The sequence below is a fragment of the Protomyctophum bolini genome (assembly GCF_963924005.1).
Source record: "Protomyctophum bolini genome assembly, chromosome: 8".
In the NCBI taxonomy this organism is placed as follows: Eukaryota; Metazoa; Chordata; class Actinopteri; order Myctophiformes; family Myctophidae; genus Protomyctophum; species Protomyctophum bolini.
Window position 1 is genome coordinate 32,557,745 of NC_137869.1, and position 12,500 is coordinate 32,570,244.

Here is a 12,500-nt window from a genome sequence, read left to right on the forward strand (position 1 = left end):
ATGGCAGCTATAATAAAGCACAGGTTATTGTTTCTTACATTTTTACAGAGATGTTATACATTTTCCATTACTGTGGATTTCTTAACACTTATTGTGCTAAGGACGTGTATATAAATGTAGAATACATTAAATCTTCTCTAATAAAACCGGGATGTGCCTTGGACTTCTTTTGGTCCTTTTTAATGATATAAAACGGGATCGCCGTAATCCATTTTTTGACAGCTCCCGTTCCAGCGGCTTGTTCAGCGCTCCCGGACATGTTTTGCGCTTCATGCGCACACCCGTTCACTTCCTTATTTACGGACTGACAACTCTTGCTATTATCTCTGAATCTACGTCGCTGTCCATGGTTTTGATCATAACGCCGATGTTCTGTCCTAATTTCTGACTTAACCAAGCATCTCGTTTGGAATATTAACGCTTCTAGAGAGAGATCAGACTTAGAACCGCAAGGTAGTAATGGAACATTATACCTCATTATACCTTTGGGGGGGAAATGGAAGTTTGGTTGGGGTCAGCCTGGGAGGGGGAGGATGGCAAACCACGCCTACTTTGTTTAGGAGAGCATTTGTAGGCTTTGTGTACCATTTGGCCTCTAGTGGCTCCAATGAAGTTCGCCCAGCTTTATAAATAAATAATCTTTGACTGAACTTCTGAATTGGGCACCGGAGTCAGGACCATTTGTTGTCATACAACCGAATCTGTACTTCATGTGTCAGTTGACCTCTACAAGATGCACCTACTGAAGCCTACCTGTAGTGGATGGAAGGGCAGAGTTGAATTTCTCAGCAGTCAGCCATTAAACATGCATGATGTGTGCTTTTATTTAATTGGTCCTGAATTATTAATATTGGCATTCACTTGGCTGACATTTGACTGGATATTGAGGGAGACACGGAGCGATTTAGGGAACAAAGACAGAAAGAGAGAAGGAAAAAGTGAAAGTGAGACGTTGTTCACCCACAGCATGAGAGAGGGGGAGTGAGCGTGTGTCTGTGGGCTTGCGTACATGTATGTGTGAGTGCGTGTGTGCATGGGATAGTGTTGGGGTTGGGGTTTGGTCACGGCATCGGTCAGTGTTGTTGCATCAGCTGTTGTAGCCGACTACCCAGACAGACTGTGTGGGTGGCTTTAGATTAGAATGTGTCTTGCCATTGTCAGTGCTAATTCCAGGTGGCATTAATGTCAACAAGGACAATTGGCGCCCCTCTCCAGTTCTAAACCCACAAATCCTGTGCCTGTCAACATGATCGAATGGCGACCGCCACCACCGATTGTGCTAAACGGGCGATTCCTGAGATTACTGAAAGATAGTGACTAGTATTATTATTATTATTATTATTATTATTAAGTATTATTTTCTGAGGGAAGTTCATTATTTCAAAAGGGAGAATTGCATATTTGCAAATACTGTATGTATGTACTGTGCTATGATAAGGTAGAACACCCATTTATTACAGATTAAGTAGTGCAACCACTCCAAGGAACAGCAATGTCCGTGTTCACCTATGTGTTGGTTCACCTTCAGTATGTATGTGTTCATGAGCACCAGTATCACTGACTACCAGTAGGGGCGTTGTTGTGCCAGAAACAGAGAGAGAGATAATATTAGTGCTGCACTGTTGCCTGCTAATGAGAGAGAGAGAGAGAGAGAGAGAGAGGAGAGGAGGGGGGGGGGGGGAGAGAGGGGAGTTGCACCACTCAGTTCACACGGGTGTGATTTTTTATGAATAACCATTTAGAACAATCGAGAAGCGTGTTAAAAGCGATAATATACGGTATGTATACCAGTAAGACGCAGGGTGAAGTCGTGTGCACGCATCCGCCTGGGTGACGGCAGACTGCTGGGCTGGCGCTTTGGCATGGGCGGTCAGATCAACATATGGAATGAATTCTGTACTGGCCATATATGGAGCGTGTCTTGAGTGTACAGGGTTTGGTGTCAGATCAACATATGGAATGTCAGAACAGGTCAGCTTCATGGAGATCTAAGGTTGACAGGGGGGCAGTGCCTTGAGTGTACTTTTTTTTTTTTTTTAAACATATGTTTATTGATTTTTACAGTACAAAGAAGTATTTTCAAAACAATTGACATATATTTCCCCCCCCCCCACATCCCCATGGCAGCACAAATACAAACAAAATATTATCACGAAATGTTTTGACAACAATACATACAAAACAAAAATAAATAAATAATGACAAAACGAAAAATAAAACACATTACATACATCACAGTTCCCTACCCCCACCCCACAGCTGACTACCCCAATTAACCACTATACATTCAAAGCCTCTTCAATATCACCTCGCTTAATGAAGTCCAAGAACTTCTCCCATATCTTATAGAATACCGCAGGTTTCTTCCTAATTACATATGTTAGTTTCTCATGTGCCCCTTGAGTGTACATTGAAGAGGAAGGACGGGTGGGGAGGATCAACATATGGAATGTCATAACAGGTCAGCTCCATATATGGAGATCTAAGGGTTTGAGGTTTGAAGTCAGATGTAGAGTTGTTGGCCGGCTCCATATATGCAGATCTAGGTGATGATCCAGTCTTCTTGGCTATCCAGGGTTTGATGAGGTCAGTGTTGTGATCTTCATATATGGAGACGGCCATGTATGGAGCATCGACCGTATATGGTGGCGTGACATGTCACGAGGCGTAACGGGCTGATGGCCTTATATGGTGACGACGGATGGACGGACAGGTTTTGCAGGTTTGCAGAATATACACAGAATTAATCGACTAACCAACCATTTAAGCGATGTTTTATACTTTGTCATAGGCCTACAAAAATAGTGAATCTACAAACGACACATTGTGTCGGGACGTTATCGTTCCAGAGCCACAGCCATTAGCTTATTCATTCAGGCCCGGGGTTACATCAGATCAATAGAAACGGCTTCAGTAACAGCTGAAAGGACCAAACAGCAGAAAATATAGACCACCTTTATCGTATAATTGAACATTTTAAATGAATAGTTGGCAGTGCTCGGATGGTCTGTTGAGTTGTCAAATGAGGTTTTAATAGACTGTGTAGGTATAGTTTTATAGTACACTGTCCATAGCCCCTGACACAGTGCTTCTAATGCATTCTGGATGCTGCACTGCCAACTAAGGTGTTTTAGGGTCAGCCACCCTATTAGCCTGTTGTTGTTGAGAATTGAGATAAGATATTCTTATCTACTTGCATGCAATGGGAAATTGTCTTTGACACTCCAGCAGCAGAAACTGAAAAACATCAGAGAGTGTTGGCGTATGAATTATAGGATGCTGTGTGCAAGGTGTACGTAGGTGAAGTGTTAATCTAATGATAGTGCAGTGTGTATGATTAATCCACAGTAGAGTATACGTCTACAGGGAAGTGCAGCTGAGATGACGCAAAGTGTGTTATGAAAGTCTCACGGGACTAATTCATGGTAGTATCTGAGATACCATCTTTGGTAGTTCATTACATACCTGGCCTCCCATCCCCCTTTCTTTTGTAAACCAAGCCAGGCAGCCGCTAAACGTACTCTTCCGAGTTAGTTACACATCAGAGCCTGCATGTGGATGAGTAAAGGAACACTGTATCGACAAAGTCAAAACGGGTATTAACTCTTAAAGTTACTACCTTGGCAGTTAGCTAAATGTGATGCATGCTTTATACAGGTTAGCCCGGCCACAGGTTTTTCTTGTTCATGTGGGCTAGTTTCACATCTTGCATACACACACTTTCTTTTCCCTGTGGTAGTATAAAAATGATATATGCCGGGGTTTAATACCTCTGGTACAACACAAGCACGCCATCGTTTAGAAAAACATGTTATATGACGGTTGCCGTTTGTCCCGTTCAGACTAGTTTGATATTGTTGGCTTGCCAGACACCTGATGTCAATATGTGTGCTATACTGAGTCGTTCAAATATTAGTTTAACTAGCCAGGTCTGTGTTACTAAGGTGTATAGATGAAAGCAATAAGGTACACCTGCACACTGTATTTGCTCGGTACATGATGAGTATTGTCTTATTTAATGAAGCAACGTTTCGTTCCCTCCGGACCTTCCTCAGGCTTCGGAGGGACCGAAACGTTGCTTCATTAAATAAGACAATACTCATGTACCGAGCAAATACACAGTGTGCGGGTGTATTCTATTGCTTTCATTGATGTCCACTGGCCTACGCACCTGTGCATACGCCTAATTTCTGTGTGCGAAAGCTTTCTCCTACAACTAAGGCGTATAGACAAATGTATGGTATCAACATCATCTTCTTCATGTTACTTTTTTTTAAAGTTTTATACAAGCGCACAAAGAAATGCCAGGCACCTAATTTGGAGCAAGGAGCACCAGAACTGCACCAGAGTGCAACCTTGCCTTCGAAAAGCACTTTGCACACTACGTGTCCTTATAGGACACGCTCAAACAGTTGCTATGGTTACGGCTCCCACATGGAGTCCGGTTCCACTAGAGACACTTTTGGCTATAAAGAGGCTTGGCAATGGCCGATTGGTACCACAGGATACTGACTTGGTGTTGCCCAGTGGGCAGTGATGTACCACAGGACACCTATCGCTTGTAAGGTAATTATGCTCAACTACCTGTACGTGCAAGCAGCTGAGCACCAGTTGGTTTGTTTACTGAGCAATGTACATTACCAGGATACAGCTTTCCACCTACCTACTGTACTGAACCTACCTGCCATCCTCAAGGGAGGCTACTGTAGCTAGCGGTGGTGTGACAGTGTGGTTATCTATGTCTACAATGATCCACTCTCCCAGCCTCTGTTCTCTCCTATCTGCATCTCCTCTCCATTCCCCATGCTTTTTCTCTCTCCTTTACTCTCGTTTCCTCTCTTTCGTCGGTGCGCAGCAACAGCTGGTTGTTTTCCATTCTGGAGCCATGTTCTGTACAGTTGTGTGTGTGTGTGTGTGTGTGTGTGTGTGTGTGTGTGTGTGTGTGTGAGAGAGAGAGAGAGCGCGCGTGTGGGAGAGCTGGGTGCCGCAGTGTCTGAAAACAGCCTCAGGAGAAGAATATCTTACACACATACGCACCCACACACACACACCTCTCTAATCAAGCCCCCACATTGTTTCACACACACAAGCAGCAGAGAAGAGAGCCTGTTGCCATATCGTCGCTGCCGGGTGGAAACCTCATGTCCAAAACTGTTACTCTTCAGCATTCAAATTCAAAAATGTCCAAAGTAGCAGGTCTATGTTTGATGCTTTTGTGTGACACTGTAGGATGATCGAGTAGAGCATTTATTTACGAAAAAGCACAACAAGTTCAATGATGAGCGACGGTTTCACGCGACGATATGTGAATGTGTGACTTGTAGCTCTCTGAATCACTATTCCTATTATCCATCCAGACACTGCTCATCACTCCACTTCTTCTGTGGTTTTGCACAGGTTTCTTCCTCATCACTTCCAGGACTCTGCGCGTGCGTGTGCGTGCGCGCGCGCATGTGTGTGTGTGTGTGTGTGTGTGTGTGTGTGTGTGTGTGTGTTCGTGTCTGTCTGTGTATGGGTGGGGGTAAGAGGTGGGGGGTTCATGTTTCTCTGTTATGTAATTGGTTGACTGGGCTGTAGGGGCGTGGCTTGTGTCTGTAATGATATCTGACAGAGAGACAGAGAGAGTGTCTGGTTTCAGCACCGATAAAAGACTGGAGAACACTGGAAGAGACAGACAGACAGACAGACAGACAGACGAGAGGCTATAGAAGAGAGAGAGGGAGATACTGAAGACTCTCCAGAGAGTGAGAGAGAGAGAGACTTGAACAGGCATCAGGTGGGAGCGTGGAGAAGAGAACAGTCGCCGAACAGGTCTTCCGCAAGCCAGCCAGCCTCTCCTTTATCCTTTCAGCCTCCTCTCCTTACCTGCTTCCCTCCAGCTCCAGCTTGCCACTCTCCTGCCAACCCCATATTTAATGGGAGTGTATGTGGTTAAGGAGACAGAAGAGATTGACCGGTCATCTCCACCCCTTGGACCCTGTACTTACCACTCAGAGAGAGAGAGAGAGAGAGGGGGGGGGGGTGGAGAGAGCAAGAGTGAACTCCTTTAAATAATCAATCTTCATATCCTGCCGCTGCCCAGCCTGCTCTCTCTCTCTCTCGCGCGCGCTCTCTCTCTCTCTCTCAGTCTCTCTCTGTCTGTCTTTTCTGTGAAGACGAGAGCTGAGGAAGGACAGCAATCGCAGTCCTCTGAGTTTCTCCAGAAATGTGGATCTTTGACATCTCTGTTGGCTGGAGAAGATTGGATGACGCGCTACATGGATGAGTGAAGAGACAGACAAACGAGAGGACACATACATGGATGGAGAGATGGATGCACAGATGAAGTAATACTCCCCAAACTGTGGGAGAACTCTGCGCTGCCTGCAGTACTCACACTTTTCCAAAACGGCCGCCTCCTCCTGCATCTCCTGTTCCTTGAAGCTCCATCTGGCTGCTGCTCCTCTCTTATTCCAGAGGAAGGAGAAGAAAGAAGGAAGGAAAGAGAGAGAGCAACGTAGGATGAACCATCCGTACAGTAAGAGGAACTTGTGAGAGTGGACTGCAGGGAAGGGAGAAAAAAGAGGAGAGTCCAGAGATGAGAGAGAGAGAGAGCACTCTGTTGACAGTGAGAAGAGAAGATGACAGAAGATTAAAATCATTTCCTCAGCAGCAACAGTTAGCGACTAGACAAGAAAAAGGATGTAGTGGAAGAAGGAAAACATTAGAGAGAGAAACAAAAGCCAGCAGACGCACGTGTGCTGGACCAAACCTTAACACAGTGACGCCTTAAGGCTTAAGAGAACCACAGCCAGAGAGAGAAGAGACCAATAGAAAAGGGAGAATGATTCACAGATAAAAAAAAACCAAACAGGAATACAGAGCAAAGATGAATTTTATTTTCGGCAACAACAGCCAGTACCCCCGCAGTGGGCGGCCGGGGGGCACCCCGGGGGGTCAGGGATCTGGGCTTGCATTGAGACTGAAGTTGGGCCCCAAGCGGACTTCCTCTGAAGAGCTGCCTCATCATCACACCTCCTCCCCGTCCACCCCCGCCTCCTCGGCCCCCTCCACCTCCTCATCTCGCTGGCAGCAGCTTCTAACGTTCTTCTCCAAGAGGAGTGCCTTCACTGACTGTATCAACGCTAGCCAGGTAACTCATACAGTTGTGTGTGTGTGTGTGTGTGTGTGTGTGTGTGTGTGTGTGTGTGTGTGTGTGTGTGTGTGTGTGTGTGTGTGTGTGTGTGTGTGTGTGTGTGTGTGTGTGTGTGTGTGTGTGTGTGTGTGCGCGTGTGCGTGTGTGTGGTGCACCGTGGCCTAAGGGGCTATTGGAGATGAGGGTGGGAACTGGGAAGCCTGTAACTTAAAACTAGGTTTTTGTTGCAGAGCTGTTGTGGGTGTGTACAGTACATGCGTGGGTTCAGTTCCTTTATCAACAAGACAGTGACACACAGTCAGGCCGGCAGATTATCATTTTGAACTTGCTCCTACACTTTTGTTTGATACTTTTCGATAATGTTGTCATGGAAATGAACCAGTGCCGTGCATGAGACATGGATTACTGATGTGTTACAAAGCAAGCTTTTCGTTGAACTTTGCAGTGGCATTTATGCTAAATATTCACACTTTCTTGTGCCTCATGAAAGATATTCATTCATCTTAGTCAAGAATCGAATGCACTCATTATGGTGCGGAAGAGGTGGACACTATCCACCTGCATACAGTATTTAAGTCTTTTCTATATTGAGTTTTCATTTTAATATCAGCAAATGTATAATACAATGTGTAATACAATGTACAATGTTTCATTAAGATTAGGTTATGTCAAGCTTTCTCGGTTAAAATTCAGTGTTGAGTATGTAAACAAAATAACAAACCCTAGCTTAATATCAAGCCCAGCATTCCTAACACAACATAGTCAAGAGTGACAGCTCCCATTTGAGTATGCAAAAGAAAAAAGAACAGTGGGAAATTGAAAATTGTATCCCAACCTTTTACAGTAACTGATTTGGAAAGAAACCTGTAGGCCTACACCAAGAGAAAAAACGAATATCTACACATTGCACAATTTATGAACTCATTTCGAAAAAGCATCACATATTACATACACATCAAGGTTAAAAAACATCAGAAAGCACAAAAAGTGAGAAATAGAATGAAATAAAGGCATCAACCACACCCCACACACAGGACAATTCTGGCCATACGAGAGCAGACAACTGTTACACGTTTTAAAAAGTGAATTTGTTATTAAATTAGACAAACAATTTCAGTGGTCGTTCAGTGTTACATGGTCAAGAACAGCCGTCAAAAAGAGCCGATCCACATCGTTTACAGTAGGTATACTGACAGATAAGTAAGTCAATGCTAGAACGTTACTTGACAGCTACCAATACTGTATGTTGAAAAGGCCGCACAGCTCTTAGCCACGATGCAAACGTTTATTAAAAGGTACAACCAATGTTTCGACTATGAAGTCCTCAGGGTTCAAACCCTGAGGAAGACTTCATAGTCGAAACGTTGGTTGTACAATAATTTTGATAACGAAAGCATATCTAATGACAAAATTATAAACATTTACATTTGAATATACTTAACTGGCATAATCTTTTGATGAAAGATAAATGCCCCCCAAGAGCATCTCAAGGCCACCCCAAAAATATTGCTTTTCTTCTGTCAAGGTCCTTTTCTCCCAAGGCAATATGTTAAGCCAATACAGGTTGGCTGATGCCAGTCATAGCCTTCCCGTTGCACAATGTGACAGTAGTCTGTAATTTAACTCACACGGTCTGACAAGGCAGATAATCAAGATGTGACCTTGCTTCCATCACATAGTATGACATGTAATCCAGAGGAATGTTCACGCTGTGACAGGCTCTATCATTTTGATTTGGTTATAATTTATATGGGTGGACAATCATCTTTCACAAAACTCTAACTCGGCTCTGCTGTGCTGTGCTCAGGTTGTCTTTCAGAGGCACTTTACATGGCCTCTGTGAGAATCAACCCTGTCCAACTGGTTATTTTAAAACCACAATTGTACCAGAAAATAGGGGAAAGCAGGACGTAAGACATCTATTTTCATAATACAGTGCACTCACAAATGTCCCATCTTCTAATTTCAATTATTTGTCTGGGACTGAGGCCTGGTTCTAGACACGTTGAGTGTCCAAATATTTTTGGACGTTAAATATTCTGGATAGAGCTGTATTTTGCGTGTCTTAAGTACCAGGTCTTATTACTTAACTTAAGACCTGGTACAGTATATGTGCCTATACTGTACATATACCTGACACGGCTGTGTCACATGGCCAGACACAGCTGATGATCAATAGAAAAATGTAAACATGCAAAGATGTCCATCATGATGAATGAAATGACAGAAAAACCCAGTATTCATATATACATCATATAAAGAAATAACGAAAGAAAAACAAGTGAAACACCCATTTTCTTTTAAAGTTTAACCAATCAACTGGGACACATGACAGGACATCAGGTGCTTTTCTCAGTGTCATGAGTCAATTCTGTAGGTCTTGAGTCCGGTCTCGACACCACATTTTGACAGTACTGGTACTAGGTACTACCAGTGGTGTCATTTATTTATGCACATTACGTAGTACTATAGGCCTAGTTTTCTCATCATCATTAGTAGTAAGAGAAAGCTACAGTATGATATTACTGTTACGCCCCTTCTGTCTTATTATACCTAATTCTGGGCTTTCCAAAGCTAGTACAATATATACTTCTTCTTCAGATCAAAGGATTGTTCTAAAGTAATATGTTTGGTATTTACTTAAGTTCAAAAATTCCGAGCACATCTTCTCTTTGAAAGATGTGAGGCTCTAACATACTATATTAAGCAATCGTAAAAATAAATCTGCACTGACAAAATAAATCAACAACTTCCATTTCAATCACTAAATTCTGTACATATATTGATTGTTTTGCTCCCCAGATGTCAATATAATATCAGTACGGCATCCACAACTCCTTTATCAATCCAAAACTCCTGAGTGGGCCGAGCAGCCCTAATGATATTCAGCTCTGCAGTAATACATTTCACTGGCACTTAAGATTTATGGCTCGTGGAAAAGAGACCTCTCTCACTCACTCTATCCCTCTCTCTTTCCATCTTCCCTCTCTCTCTCTCTCTCTCTCTCTCTCTCTCTCTCTCTCTCTCTCTCAGTAAAGAGACCTCTCTCACTCACTCTATCCCTCTCTCTTTCCATCTTCCCTCCCTCTCTCTGTCTCTTTCTCTCTCTCACAGTAAAGAGACCTCTCTCACTCACTCTATCCCTCTCTCTTTCCATCTTCCCTCCCTCTGTCTGTCTGTCTCTCTCTCTGTCTGTCTGTCTCTCTCTCTCTCTCTCTCTCTCTCTCTCTCTCTCTCTCTCTCTCTCTCTCTCTCTCTCTCTCTCTCTCTCTCCCCCTCTCTCTCACAGTAATCATATTGGCCAGACTAAGTGTGTTTTCCCTAGGTGTTGCCATTTTCCTGTCCGAGGCACTTACTGCATGACTTATTGGCCATTACATTGGAACACACACACACACACACACACACACACACACACACACACACACACACACACACACGACGGCTGTCTGCCCTGTCTGATAGGACATAGTGTGCCATCATTAAAAGACAGTATGTGAAGCATGTGGTCTCCTGTCAAGAAAAGTTATGTCTGAAATCTGACTGGCCTTTCTGAGACATGCAAAGTCCAAATTCCCCTCAGGCATTATCAGATCCAGGTGGGGCATTATCAGATCCAGGTTGCTGTGTGTGTGTGTGTGTGTGTGTGTGTGTGTGTGTGTGTGTGTGTGTGTGTGTGTGTGTGTGTGTGTGTGTGTGTGTGTGTGTGTGTGTGTGTGTGTGTGTGTGTGTGTGTGTGTGTGTGTGTGTGTGTGTGTGTGTGTGTGTGTGTGTGTGTGTGTGTGTGTGTGTGTGTGTGTGTGTGTGTGTGTGTGTGTGTGTGTGTGTGTGTGTGTGTGTGTGTGTGTGTGTGTGTGTGTGTGTGTGTGTGTGTGTGTGTGTGTGTGTGTGTGTGTGTGTGTGTGTGTGTGTGTGTGTGTGTGTGTGTAAAAGACCAGGGAGGGGTCTATTATACACCTTTATTGTTCTTCCAGGATTCATTGGGAATTGATAGGAAAATATGATTGTTTTAGTGGCGCTACTTTTTTCAATATGGATAGTCTTCACTGTCACATTCATAGTTCATACCAGCTGGTAACTCATGACACACAGGTGTCACCTGGAAGAAATGGTAACATAAACACTCTGGACAATAATAATAATACATACTATATCATTTATACAGTGCTTTTCAAGGTACTCAAAGTCACTTTACAGAACAAAAATAATAAAAACAGTTTTATTAGAGAAATAAACTAGGTAAACTAGTTAACAACTAGAAACTAAGGGTTTCTCTCCTCCTCTCTTCCCTCCCAGTAGCATACAGCAGAGAACACTAAAAAACACTCGGCGCCCCTCTGCACTGTTATTGGTTTAGCCAAATGCAAGGTTCCCTCCCACTGCTATGCCACTGTTCCTGCCTCGCTCACCCAGGCTTTTTTTTTCTTTCTTTGAAAACAAAATGCCTGCGGTTTCCGAGGCTATACTTGAAGCCCAGTATCCATGTCCCAGGGGAACATTAGCCAAAAATAGCAGATCTACAAGCTCACAACGGGTTGCAACTTGCAACGGAACGTGTTATGCTTTTGATTTGATAGGCAAAGAGATTTGATGTATAGACTCAGAGAGAGAAAAAGTTGTTCAAGTACAGAGACATCTCACTGAACTCAGCTCCAGTTGACTAAGTCTAGAGGGTGGAAGTGCTTAATAACACAAATGATCTGAAGTTAGTGTGTTAAAATCACATTCACTTTCCTGTGTGTTTGGACTCGGTAATTCCCGCGCACCACGCTCTCCCTCCCGCTCCATCTTTGTATAATTGATGAGTGGTTGAGGAGGACGTATGAAACTCATCCTGGCTCTTTACAAAGAGCTCTAAAAGCCCTAAAGAGGTGTTTAGTGGTCGGGAAATGCCGGAAGAGAGAGTTCTAGAGATCAAGGAGACAGGGAGAGATAGAGATCACTTGTTTATTATGACTATGAAGGATATTCCATAGGCAATTAGCTTTAGTCTGTACATGCTTGGTATTTTGAATATATTATGCATACAACTTGAATAGATGACAATGTATCAGTCATGATCAAAACATCAAAACAAATATATTATCTTTGATTGACTGAATAAATAATCAAGACCGATACCATACTGTAGGTGTAGGTAGATATAGCAATACAGATCTATACTAACAATACCAGTAAGACGCCCTGAGGGCGAGAAGCGACCTTGCATCCATCCACCTGGGTGACGGCAGACTGCTGGGCGACCGCTGGTGCTTTGGCATGGGGGTCAGATCAACATATGGAATTAATTCTGTACTGGCCATATATGGTGTGTGTCTTGGGTGTACAGGGTTTGATGAGGTTGCCTCTCGCCCTCAGGGCGTCT

The 12,500-nt window shown here is 43.6% G+C and overlaps 1 protein-coding gene across 3 annotated transcripts in view; it reads left to right on the top strand.

Annotated features, from left to right (window-relative positions):
* LOC308319970 (disks large homolog 1-like) overlaps positions 1 to 12,500 on the top strand; it is a 128,321-nt gene that overhangs the window by 46,267 nt on the left and 69,554 nt on the right. The window contains exon 1 of one of the 3 annotated variants that reach the window (XM_080770217.1): positions 6,329 to 7,132. The exons of the other annotated variants lie outside the window; for them this stretch is intronic. Coding sequence (XP_080626343.1) covers positions 6,869 to 7,132 — 264 coding nt within the window. The 5' untranslated portion in view covers positions 6,329 to 6,868. Of the gene's footprint in view, positions 1 to 6,328; positions 7,133 to 12,500 lie in introns of those variants that run through there. 3 annotated transcript variants of the gene reach the window in all.